Source organism: Neopsephotus bourkii, unplaced genomic scaffold (genome assembly GCF_033783945.1).
Source record: "Neopsephotus bourkii isolate Nb327-2 ecotype Australia unplaced genomic scaffold, CSIRO-AGI_Nbou_v1 NB_962, whole genome shotgun sequence".
NCBI lineage: Eukaryota > Metazoa > Chordata > Aves > Psittaciformes > Psittacidae > Neopsephotus > Neopsephotus bourkii.
In genome coordinates, this window is record NW_026901456.1 from 6,895,387 (window position 1) to 6,908,797 (window position 13,411).

General features: G+C 38.0%; 1 protein-coding gene across 2 annotated transcripts in view; it reads right to left on the reverse strand.

Moving 5' to 3' along the window:
• DSCAM (DS cell adhesion molecule) overlaps positions 1–13,411 on the reverse strand; it is a 459,270-nt gene that overhangs the window by 39,131 nt on the left and 406,728 nt on the right. For both annotated transcript variants that reach the window (XM_061359220.1, XM_061359221.1), the window contains exons 24-27: positions 10,808–10,906; positions 10,054–10,242; positions 8,966–9,256; positions 4,114–4,290 (exon numbers count right to left, since the gene is read on the reverse strand). In XM_061359220.1, the coding sequence (XP_061215204.1) occupies positions 4,114–4,290; positions 8,966–9,256; positions 10,054–10,242; positions 10,808–10,906 (756 nt within the window). The remainder of the gene's footprint in view (positions 1–4,113; positions 4,291–8,965; positions 9,257–10,053; positions 10,243–10,807; positions 10,907–13,411) is intronic.

Below are 13,411 nucleotides of genomic sequence, written 5' to 3' on the forward strand. Positions count from 1 at the left end.
AAACTCTAAACCCAACTGAATATGGTAACAGTGTGTCCAAACCATCAGCTACAGGAGGAGAAATGCCAGTTTCACAAATCAAAGACTATAGATTACAGATTATAATGTGTATTTCCTACATTACACTTTTGAGTTGCAAACTGAGACCACTTCATAAAATGAGTCAGTATCCCTGCCAGTGTACTATCTCCCAGCTTTCATGTGGGGAAAACAGAGCTTGGGTAGGCTGTAAATGACATAGTGAAGGGGATGACCTCGTGCTCCAGCCAAACATCAACCCATGACTTGGTGAAATAGACAAACTGCTCCTCACTGTGGGTTTCACACATGACTAAAGTGACAAGCACCAACCTAACGACAGCCTTCACTTCCGTTTGCTGAGGCAGCTGCCTTTAAAATCCTCAACACATTTGGCTTGCCACCTGGGAAATCAAGGACTGTGATACAGTATTAAATTGCATGCTGCCACTTCTGAAGTATCATGCCGCGCTGCTACTTTCTGCTTGGATTAACGTGAGTTGGATTTAAAAACAAAGAGAAAACCATTACAGTAGTAGTGGAGCTAGGTTAATAGTGAGGACAAAGAGCGGTAAGTCATCAGGTTTCTTTTTTATAATGTATGCTGATCTATTGAATGGCTGCATGAACTCCAGCCGTTAATTGACCTTTTTGTCAATTGTCTTGGGGAGCTACTAAATTGGGCAAAAATCAGGGCTTTGATGAAAACTATGCTTTCTTTCTAAACAGAGTATGTACTTCTGAAGAAATAAAACATACTGGGGTGACACAGGAGGAAGACAAAGGTTTACTTGTTCCCATATGCTAAAACAAGGAGTAAAAGGATTAAGAATGGAGAAACTGCTGTTCATATTCTGCATTTGTTCCATGGAAACTGGAACCACAAACCCACTGTCTATAAGCATAGATACAAATCTTTGCATGCAGAATGTATAGGAAATAAATTTACAATTCCCACTCTTCTTTGTCAAGCAGGTTCAAAGAGAACACACCTCCTGGAGCCACAAAAGCAAGAATTACATCTGCAACTTGTATAAATTCTCTTAGAAGGTCCCACTGTGTAGACTATTCTTTCTGATGTAGACTAGAAGAAAGTTGATGGTGAAATTTTGATTTAGGAAAAATGAGTCCTATGCTTCAAAAAACCCCACTAGGTGATACATATCAAGTAATAATGACAGGATTTCAACTTCAAAACTAATTCAGATATAAGCTGAACACAAAAAGTACTAGAGCAAACATTTTTTCTGTTAAGAGATCAGAAAAGCCTGCACATAGGATTTCTTTTGCAGAGCTTAGCTCTCTAGAATGGCAATACTGATTATCAGTAAGACTTTTAGAACATGAAGTAGCCTCCAGAAGAACAGAGAACTGCTAACAAGGGATCAGTCTTCAAAAAGAATGAATTAAAAAAAAATCTGAATTACTGAAGTTCTATCAATCTGATCTTGGCAGTAAGGAAAATGACTAGAAAAAAAAAAAAGAAGAAAGGCTTGATGAAATCAATTAAAGGAGATGGAATAATTGATGCCAATCAATACAGTCTTGTGGTCAGTCAGCCATGTCAGACAAAGCTGATTTTTTTACAATGAGATTAAAATTCATTGGGAATTGATGACAATGAAAAAACTCTCACTGAGATGGAATTAAATAACATTAAAATACTTGTATTTCTCTAGAGCAGTTATGGTACCTCAAAATACATTGATATCATAGTAGCATGATGCAAAAAAGTAATATAGCAGCCATTTGACAGGGGTTTAAATATATTCGAACTACAATTTTAAAAGCAGAGAGTATTTATTTTCATCATGCACCATGGGACATCACACTTGGTATTTTTATCAGTGGTCTGGAGTAAATAAAATAAGATCTGATGAAAGTTTAGAAATGGCACAAGAATTAGGTAGCCAAAATATAATGAAAATGCCAGGTCACTAAGGCATAACAAACTGAATCATAAGGTCGCTTGGCCACAAGTTGGCCACGTATCTGTATTAGTATAAGGTCATATATCAGGAATACAAGCCATAACTATAAAATGGAGAATGTTACCCTGTTGCACTGTAATCAGACAACTGTCAGGTGTTCTCAATAGGTAAGATGTTAAGCACAACATTTTAAAATAATGTTGTACTCAGAAAGGTGATCCCTGCTGATACAGACAGAGACCATAAAGGGAAAGAAGAAAGGTTGTTACCTCTCTATGTGTTGCTGATATATCTGTTGGTGAAATACTGTGTTAATTTCCACCATACACAGATGAGGAATGGCACCTAAAGATTACAAAGGGACCAGATAAAATCCTTGAAAGTAATAAATTATGGGAAAATTACACATAAAAATTGAAGAATATTCATCTGTTTCATTTATCAATGAAAACATTAAGAAATTATTTGGTTACTACCATGTATAAAGGAATATCCGCGGAGACTGAAAATATGATAGAAGAAAGAACTTCAGTCCCTGTAAACAGACAGAAGTCTAACAGGGCCAGATGGCTGGGATGTCGATCTGCAGCTCAACAGATTTAGATAAGAAGTGAGATGTAGCTTTTACAGAAATGTTAGTTAAATTACGATGCCTTTTACGAAAAGTACTGATGAATTCTTTGTCACTGCCTATGCTTAAGAGAAGCTCAGATATTTTTCTGAATGTCTACATTCTGAGAGAAAATAATTCAGAGAAATCTTATGTTATGCAAAAGCCAGACTGGCCAACAGTCATCAGCCTTCTGTAAGGTACCGTAAGTAAAAAAATCTATGAATATTTATAAATTAATCATGAAAAAGTAAATGTGCATAGCCATCTTTTCCTGGAGCTAAGGAGCTCAAAATATCCTCCTCATTACTGGATGGAATTCCACAGTATTTCTGAGAAGATAAGACAACACTTTCTTCACCCTTTACCGACCTTTTTTTTTAATGAAAAAACAAAAATGCACAGAGGTAATTGACAAAAGGCTTTGAATGAGAAAGCTATTATACAGTATGAAGCTAAAGCGTCCATATGTCCTGATTTCCGGAGCTACATATGAAGCATAAGTCTACTTGTCCTCTTTGATCTATGAATTTGCCAACGACTAAGAGCCTTGTATCTCTGCCTTGTTTTTGCAAAAACGCCCAAACTATTGCTACAAAGCACAAAATGAGACCCAAAAGAGAGGTGAGTAGATGTTAAGGTGAGATCAAATTCATACAGTTGGCCCTGGTTGTAATATATACCATGATCATATTTTGGTTAAAAGTAACTGAACAATTCAGTGGCTCTTGGAAATTATTAACCTTAATTTTGCAGATGACAAATTGCTTTAATATTTATTCAGTGTGGGATTTGAAAGGTTTTTTTCCCAAATACCTTCAGTGTAAGATCTGCTGTTGTCTGCTAGTAAAAATCCTACAGGGCTGAGTGCAGGAAGTGGATGACTGCAAGAGTCAAAGCCTGACTGTGGCTCAGCAAAGGGTATTTATCAGATCTATAACATTCACATGGCAAACACCTGAATTTGAATAAGGATTAGAGAAAACATAGATCAGCAACAATAGAAGCTCACTGAATATTAAAGTGTTGTAATAGCTGTGTTCTAACGCATCATAGGGAAAAAGATGTGGTAACAAATCTGAGAACATCTAGTTGTGTTTTCTAGCCTATACTAACAAGTGGCTATATTCATTTTATAACTCAGTAATCATGATTTGCATCTGCTGGAAAATTGAAATCCCCTCATCTTCAAAACATCTGGTTTTATTCTTTGAAAAAAATATTATTTTAGGTTATCAAGACCATTTGCAAGAGAAACAACAGGAAAAAAAAAGGAAAACAATCAAACACCAACACATGACAACTATTTTCCTTTCCCTCATGCAAAATAGTAACATTGGATACATGAGTCATTTCTTAGAAACTTACTACCAAATGAAAAAGAAGGAATTTCTGTAGAAAACACAAATGCTTTGTTGCCTCATGTTGGTTACCTATTGCAGGAAAATGACATCAGCTGGGGACTGAACACTTTGGTCATGTGCAGCCCCACTTGCACTTTCATGTTCAGGGAGTATTCATACATAGAAGTAAGTGCCACAGCCCTCATCTTACCTCGCAGCCTCTTCAGTCTCTGCTCTCTCCTCCTCCTCCGCACGATGAGCAGCATCACAAAAAGCAACAAGACCCCAACCAAGATACAGGAAATGGTCACCAGCATCTTTAGCCCTTCGTTGGTTGCCAGCCCCTCTTCACTTTGCACAACTGACTTAATGAGTGGAGGGATTGTACCTGGAAACAGGGTCATGATATTAGATGCCTATTAACGAAGACAAAAGGTTTGAGTTCTCAGGGAATATTTCATGTGCTTCAGTTGCATGCAGAACATTAAGAAGGATTCATTGTGTTAAGGGTGGATGCTATGTATACATGCATAATGGCAGAGCACACATAACCAGTCACACTGGTAACAAGACACTGACTGCAGAGACTCATAGATTATCAGAAATTCAGAAAATCATTCATTGATGAAAGGAAACCATGCCTGGTATACAGTTAAATGCCATGATTGATTTGAAGTCATATTAAATCATTACAAAGCTGCAACAGATTGCAGAATTACTACCTATGTATATTATTCTACTATAGGAAAATAACACCGCTGCAACATATACATACTTTCTGATAAGCTTTTCTATGTAAGGACAATATTTGACAAAGCTCATTTTGTGCTTCATACATGAGATAAATCCTTTCCACAGAAACATTCTTATATCACCTCTTAGGGGTGCAGCAGTGATATTGATCTGAAATTCAGATAGCCAGCCTGATGCTAATTTGCCAAAGAGTGTCTGAGTCATCAGTAAAACAGCAGAGTAATACTGGATAGAAACAATCAAATTTTGGTTGAAATGAAGGAAATGAATCTAAAAACTACTGGCATCAGCAGGCAGCTCACTTTTTCATTTTGGGACATATTTGCATTTTGAATATACCTGGCTTCCTGGTGACATATACTAGAACTTTTCAGTTCTTTTTTCTTTACTTCTAAAGGACGTGAGAAGAATGCAGCACTTTCTCTGGAAGGCTGTTTAGTCTCACTCATTTCCTGATTACTATTAAACTGCTGAGTGAAACCACAGATGAAGCTATAAAATGCAGATTTGTTTGAAAAGGGATAGAAACACGCAAGTATTGTGAACTGTGATGACTTTTGGCAGAAGGTATTTCATTTTAACCAGCTACTGAAATATAAAAGTAGCTACTTACTTCCTAAAAAGATAGGAGAGTGAGATAAAAGAACAGGCACATCCTTTTTTTTGCATTGTAATTGCTGCATTGAGTGATATAGTTATATCTCATTATGTATAATACAGTATCAGAAAAGTAAAAGTGATATGATGCAGTACAATGTGAGTGCCATAACCACACTGCAAAAGTAGTATTCTAAACCGTGTTTTTTTCAGAAGAGCTATTTGAGTTGCATATGATGAGAAAAGTAGTCCCCTAAAGGGATGAAGATAAACAAAAAAGCTACAACCATGCAAACCTATATCAGGTACTTTAGAAAATTTATTCTCTTACAATTGCATTTTGAATATTTTTCTACTGTTGCATAACAGTTCTTCCCCATATTTTTCCTAATTTTTCTAATTTTACATTTCTTGGAATAAACACACAGCAGATTTTTCATCTTGTCTTAATTGAGATGTAGTTTTTGCACTATTTTAAAGGCAAAGAAAATGATCAGATGAAGGAATGACAAAAATGGAAAGAACTTCAAGCTCCTGACAGCAATACTAATAGGTGTCTCTAAATCCTCCTAAACCCTCCTGAATAAAAAAAGGCCAAATTTTGCTCCCCATTAAAGTTCTGCAGATCACTGGCTAAGGATTATTGGGTTCAAGATTTCCTAAAATTATGTATTGCTCTCCTTAATACTTCGATGAAAATCAAATTAAGAGTGGCATTAATTTCAGTTAAATCTTAAGCATTTAGGTGATTATAATTTTCCATACCTTTTCCAAGTAAAGTGTAAGCCTTATAATGCTATATACAGGTAGTACAAGCTTAATTTAAAAAACATACCACAAATGTACATATCTTTCACATTAGCCACTTTTTGGTATTTGGTGATCATATTAGAAATTGTGAAAAACTGAACCAGCTGTCCATTGACTAAACACCATTCCAACATTTGTTGTCATTCTAGGTGTTGGCTAGGAGTAGAATAGTCAAAGCTTTCCTCAGGACAGAGTCCCAGACACATTGGGAGGTTTGGTTGATTTTATTATTTTTCCCATATTAATTCACCATCCTCCTTTGTTAGCCTGCTTTACTGGTGCTTCATAGAAGTTGCAATTATAATGTCTCAGCCTCCATTTTCCCTTATATTGAAGCCATTCCAGCATTTTGCATTGTACCTGGTTACTTTCAGGCCACCAAATGCTTTCCTGTGTCTTAACTGTTCTTCATAGTTGGTCCCTTGGTGGGCTAGAATCAATTAGTATAGCTTAGAGCAGCTAGCAAGCTAATCTGGTTTAATATCAGGGCTACTGAGTAGCTGATCTCTGAGTCAGGAAGCTCCTTTGCAGTACTACAAGATGCAGCTGCACATTGCTAAAAATATCTTCTTAAGTATTGCATGCAAATGTTCTGAAAAACAAGGGGCAAGAAGGTCATAAAGTCTGTAAGCAGAAAGTGGTTAGCTGAAATATCTATGAACAGAAAGCAAAAAGTCTCACGTAGATCTGTCATTAACCTTCTGACCTAACTCACCATGAAGAGATTTAAGGTAAAGAATACTTAGCCATGGTATTTCTCCAGAGCTCTATCTCGGATAACAATCAGCTACTGCAGTCCAAGCAAAATGACTGAAACTCCAGTTTCACTTTCACAGTGAAATCCACATAACCCACGGATTTCTATAAAGTTTACAAAGGCTTTACCTTAAGGCTGCTAAAGCTCCTAAGCTTAGGAACAAGCATTTGGTATCCTAGAACTTTCATACTTTAGATTTTTTTATCTAATCTTCAAAGTACTATCCTTGTATCTGTTTTATCCTAAGGGCAGCTGTTGCCCATAGAAGCTGGAAGGGACTAATTTCACATCATAAGAATCAATGGTAGGGGTAGGGTTAGCTGGCCAAGAAGTTTCCATTGTAATGCTTTTTGTATATGAAAATCACTCCCTATAAAAGGAAAAATTTCTGCATGAAGTATTGATAGAAAATGTTGATTTCTAATCAGACAGCATTTTTCAACTCTGAAGTGCCTTAAGCCAACACAGCTAACCAAAGAAAAAATGAATGGGGAGTTGTGGCTTTCTAGGGACAACTTTTGCATTAGAAGCACTGAAATAGTTATTCTATGAAATCTTTAATGTGGGAATACACTATCTTAATTTTAAATAATGATGATGATAATAAATCATCATCATCATTTTAGTTCTGCATCATATGTAACAAATTCAGAAAATCTGAAACTTGAAATTTGTTTTCCATCCACATATTCCTCTTTAACCTTGTGGTCAGTATTTGAAATCATGCTGGCTCTCTAAGGCATAATATAGTCCTGGCAAAGCATGCTTGACAAACAAAACCATCAGTGTCATAAAGGAGAAATTTTCTAGCTGACCAGAAGCAGTGGCCCAGGAAAACATGCGGGGATATGCTGTTCATGAAAGAGTGAGCTGTGAGGGCATGTGCCATTTATTATCTGCAAGAACTGACAAGTACCTAGTGCAAAGACTGTGATAACATTAGAGGATGTGTAAGATGCTGAGGTTTAAACCCTGCTTGATTTCGACTGATTCCGCACTTCCGACTGGAACAGTCCCTGTTGTTTGCTCTCCCCCAAGCCATACATTGGTATTCTCCTGGAGAGTGCTGGTTTGTGTGGGATAAAAATGTGGCAAGCAGATAACTTACCAACACAGAGTTATGAATGATTAGCAATTTGGTGCTGTAACTGGACAATTGGTTCTTGTTTGAGCTTGCTCACTAGTTCTGTTGTTTAATTTAACAGTACTGATGTTGCCAAGTGGTTGCACAATACAGCACAATATCCCTGGCAACAGAACAACATTTTACACTGGATGTCTCCAGAAAAGCTCTGGCAAGTCATACTACAGCAATTCAAGAGATCGCCATCTGGAGCCATCTGCGCTGCTTTTTTGCCAGCCAGTTCCCACTATAAAGCCAGCAGAAGCACACATGTGCCACCATCACTTTCAATAAACATAACAGGATAAGAGCTGGACTGACTGACAAATTGGCACTTTTGCTCTCGCCTTCTTGTCCTGGCTTTTGCAGAGTAGGCAGTAACCCTGGCAGAAGGGCAGGATACAATAATGCCTTCATCCCCTGTGCCCTGCTGCTGGGCATGACAGACCCATCTGTCATGGCCATTAGTTTCACTCTTCCCTGTCTGTAAATACGGATAATAGCATTGCTGTTGCTTTGCCCTTGGAGGATGTTGTCTGGAGGCTTTCCTGGAAGACAAGCTGGTTACCTGCTCCTCTGTGTCACAAGGACACTGCATGGAATAGCAATGAGGTTAGTCACCCTTGTGAATGGCTCCAGGAACCAATTGTACAGGAGACAAATATTCACATATTTCACGGAAGAGATGCATGAAACACTGTAAAGTGCTTCTGTGACCACTGGAACTAGTGACACCTGGTGTCCAATGGTTATGTATCTCATGGCTGACTGGTGCTGGAGCTTTTCCTCACTGAGGACAAATAAATAATTCCTCTTTTCTGCCCCTCAGACTGTTGCTATGAAATCAAGAGACATTTTATGCCTTTGAGGCTGTTACCCCTCTGTCAGCATGGCTAGCAGATTCAAAAGGGGTTTATGGGAGGGGGGAAGAGAAACAGAAAAGAAGGAGAAGCAAAAAAATATCACGTAGGAAAACAGAGCAAAATCGGTATCTCAGACATGCAAATAAAAATACATACTTACTGCCATCATAATTGAGTGTTGCAAATTTGGCTTGTTTTTCTGCACAGCCAGCACTGTTGCACACTCTCATTTGTAGTTCATACCAGGTTGCCTCCTGGAGGTCATAAAGTATGTAGGACTTTGACAGGGATGTCCGCTGGGCAGTTGTCCATACTGTTGTCCCAAATGGCCGGTACTCCAGGGTGAAGGAGGTGATGGGGCATCCACCATCATTCCAACCTATCAGGTTCAGCTTCACCCTTGTGGTATTGATACTGGCAAAGAGCTCTTGTTCCTTCGAAAACTGTGGCTCTAGAATCCATGGTATATTTCAAATGAAATGTTTAAGTATAACAAATGTAGGACTCAAAAACATAAGAGAGTAATTTCTAAGACAATCTTAACTTTATCTTACTACCTATATATTCAACTTCTCCCCCACAAAAAAAGAGTTTTATTCACACTTTGTGCTAGACTCACAAACATAGATTTTTAAATCCATATGCCAAATTTGTTCATAATTCTGAAACGTATTGCAATGTGGAGCCACCCTCAGCAACCAGGACCAAGGGACCCATTGCTGAGTTAGCTAAGAATTCCACAAATCTTAGCTGTTTCACCTTGCAGAGCTTTTATTTGGGTTTTTAATACTTATCCTGTTCAAAGGCTGACACTTGCATGGCTCCTGCAGTATCAGCTTGGAGAAAAAAGATATTCGCTCCAGTTCCTTTACACAAAAATATACTCTACATCTTCCTTCAACATACAGACAAATAAACCCCTGATTTTTTTACAAGAGAAGAAATAACTTCCTCATGGCAATAGCAGTAGCTGGAATTGCTATAGTCTATGATATTGCAGACACCCCCTTCCCAAATATCTACCAACCCATCTTATAAAGAAAATGTTAAAGAAATAAAGATAGAAAAACTCCCAGTGTGTGCTTCAAGTCCTGCAGGGACATCCGTTTCTGTCACAGCATGGACACAATTGAAAATGTTTCCAAAGCCAATAATATTAAAATATCCAAGCCTGTCTTGTCATCGAACCAAGATTTACAGCAGAATGCAATAGTTTTAGGTGAGAAAAGCGGATGGACATCAATGTACCTTTTCCAAGTGTTTTGGCCTCAATGATCTCACTGATGCGTCCTGGCCCCACTCCATTCTGAGCAGTTAAAGTAAACTTGTACCAAGTGCCACATTTCAGTGTTTCTAAACGGTAGGACCTCTCACTAGGGCTGATGGGAAAACTACCCCACTGCTCACTGTTATCTTCTGAGTACTGCAAAATATAACCTGGAGGAAAAGCACAGATGACAATGGTAAGCCAGACACTGACCACAAATTCTGCAGGTAATATGACAAGTCATTTTAAAGACCTAATCTAGAAAAAATTACGTGCACAGGGAGACATACAGCTCTTCCTGAATAATAGATACCAGGCAATACATTTTGCTTACCCTTACAACAGCTTAAATACCATTTTTATGATCGTTTCAAAGGGAAAAGAAAGGGATAGACATTTTGAAATACTCTTCAATCAGCAACAAAACCCAGATGATGAACCTGGACCCTCAAAAATGAATGGTTAAAGATTACACGTCTGGAAAATCAGAGTGAGTTACTGTCATAACAGCTGAGGGTATGCTGGAAGAAAGTGTTTAAATCTGTGATTAAAATACCACAAAGAGAAATGGCAATTTACTGAAAGCTGTTATCACGATGATAGTGCACATTAAGTGCTGACAGCAATACAGATTGCTTTGTTTTTCTTTTTCTTGTAGCCATTCATAATTATACACTAATCCTATCAACATATGCTAATTCACTAAGAAGTTGCAATTAACCTGAATTATATTACCTCGGATAGAACTGCCACCGTTGTCTCCAGGTATCCAGGAAAGAGTGATAGAAGAAGATGTAGTTTTAGATACAGTGAGTCTCGGCTGGTCTGGTGGAACTACATGGAAAATAGTTAAAAATAGAAAATAGAGTCAAATGATTAGACGTTATCTTAATAACTTCTAACAGCCATTTACAAAATAACTGTTTTGAGTTGCAAAAAATTAAAGTGATTTCTGTCAAAGTGTCTGCTCAGTTGACATCCTTAGTTGGATGAGCAGACAAGCTTTCATTTTTTATATTTCATTTTCTACTCAATTTTGTCTTTCCGTTCTTAACCCTTGCTTTTCTCTGCATTATTTGCATCTGCCCTGTCAGATCTAAATGGCATGAGTTACCCAGCCATTATTATTCATTATTTTTCATATCTGTCTTAGGGAGAAACTGAATTTTTAGTGGAGGGAAACAGATGTCCACTTGCAAGTGATGCACCACTTATGCATGTGTTTGCAGGCTATTATGGCAAACATAAATTAAATAGTGCATAACAGGGCTTCTGCCAGTATAATTGTGAGTGCTAACTAGTTAGGATTGTTAGTCCTGTGATCAGAGGCATATCCATGCCTCTTTCAGATCACACCATGTATTCATTGAGGCTATTGGTATAAACAAGACACAACTCTATCAGCAAAGGACGAACAAATCAGCAAACACTTCAGTTCTGTTGCTCCCTATGAACATTATGACTATGTGCCTACACTGTGGGACACAGGATCAGTACAGAGCACAGGAATAAGACAGAGGTCTCATCTCCTATCCTCTGCCCACTGTGCAGTTTTCTTTAAAGGAAAACCCAGAATGAAATGTCAGAAAAATTGCTACATCCCAATGAGTCACCCAGGATAGGGAGAACTGGAACCAGAAACTGGGACAGGGAATTGGGATTGGAAATGGGACTGGGAACTGGACCAGTTTAGGCTCAGTCTAAGTAACCCCAAATTACACCAGTGTCTATGCCTAGGTTTCCAGAGTTCAGTGCTCAAGGACAGAAAGTAGCGAAGTAGCCAGCTTTCTTTTCACCTTGACAAATCTCCAGCAATAGATGATGACAGGGCAGTCACACCTGGTCCAGTCACCATTACTGCAAGTGTGGGAAGGGGATGCTGGTGTTGGCAATTGCTGCTAGCAGGAGCTGCCATTTCCCTGCCATAGTTACTCCTCGAAGACACCATCCAATAAGCAAGGCAGGACAGAAGTCAAAAATGTTCTGCTGTGTCCAGTAGTCTGCTGTCAGAGGGCATTGCCTGCTTCACCTGTGTTTAAGGGGTAGCTCTACCAGCAGAATGAAACTCCAGGAAAAGCTGCTCGTTTGCAGCTCAAGTCAGCAAGATAAGGAGTGCTGATATGAAATGGAGGCTGCTGGTTTAGAGCTATGAACTAGTTCAAAAGGAAGCTAATTTTACTGCCCACAAAGGGTTAAACAGTACTGAAGAACTGGCTTTATCCATGGGTAACTCCATGGAGAAAGACTGCACTCACTGCACTGAAAAATCTATTGTAAAACTTTTCATCACAGCTGCACCCTAACTACAAAAGATGATGGTCCCATATATTATAGGCCAGCCTCTATCTGTCCCTTGGGAAAATAATATTGAGTTGCTTTTAGTTATTGCAGTTCAATAACATCAAGGATATGGAAATACAAAAGTACTTCGTGAAATATAAGGTTTTCCTACTTCCTCTTGTGGCCAGGCTTCAAACATTGCAGAAGAGCATCTTCAGGCTTTGTTGGATCGTAGGTAAGTTAATACACACTATGGCATTTGTTTCAACGTTTAGTGGAAGGGTTTAGCCAGAGAGAGTTTGACTGAAGTTAAAACAATCTCATTCTGTGTTCTCAGATGTTTGTATTAGAAATTTAGATTGTATATCAAGGGACAGGAATGTGACTGACCACAGCATGGTCCATATTCCCAGCTCAGTTATTTTCTTCCTGCTGGTAGAACAATTTTCAGTCAGTTGAAGCACTCTGAGGATCTACTTTACTATAAGTTAGCAAGGAAATCTCCTGCATAGTGAATTCTTGGTGTGTGAATACATGTGTTCTGCTTCATATTACTGTTACTGTATATTCCTATATTATCATTGCTTTTATACACAGCAACACCATAATGGATAAGTTATACACACTTCACCATACATATAAAAAGTAGATGGTAATATGTGCTGATGTTCCATTTGAAATATTTCCGCATATTCACCATCAGTAAAATTCTGCTCTTACATAATGAAGTTTTTGTCCAAGGTCTCGGTAGAGTGGTTGACAGCTTTTCAAAAGCTAAAGTAAAGGACTTCATCTCTTTATGAATTTTTCAGTATTTAAATGATACATGTAATATTTGTACGGAGAAGGAAGAAGTTATTTTCTGTGTAAGGAACTAAAACATAACTGATTGCAAGCACTCAGTTGTCAATCCTACAAGAGCTTACACAGAGACTTAACTGCAAGTTTGAGAATCATTCCACCAAACCCAAAACATTTGTTATATCATACAATGTTGCTGGATGCATCAGAATGACCTGTATAATATTTTATTTCTTAATTTGGAAGAATAAAATTAGT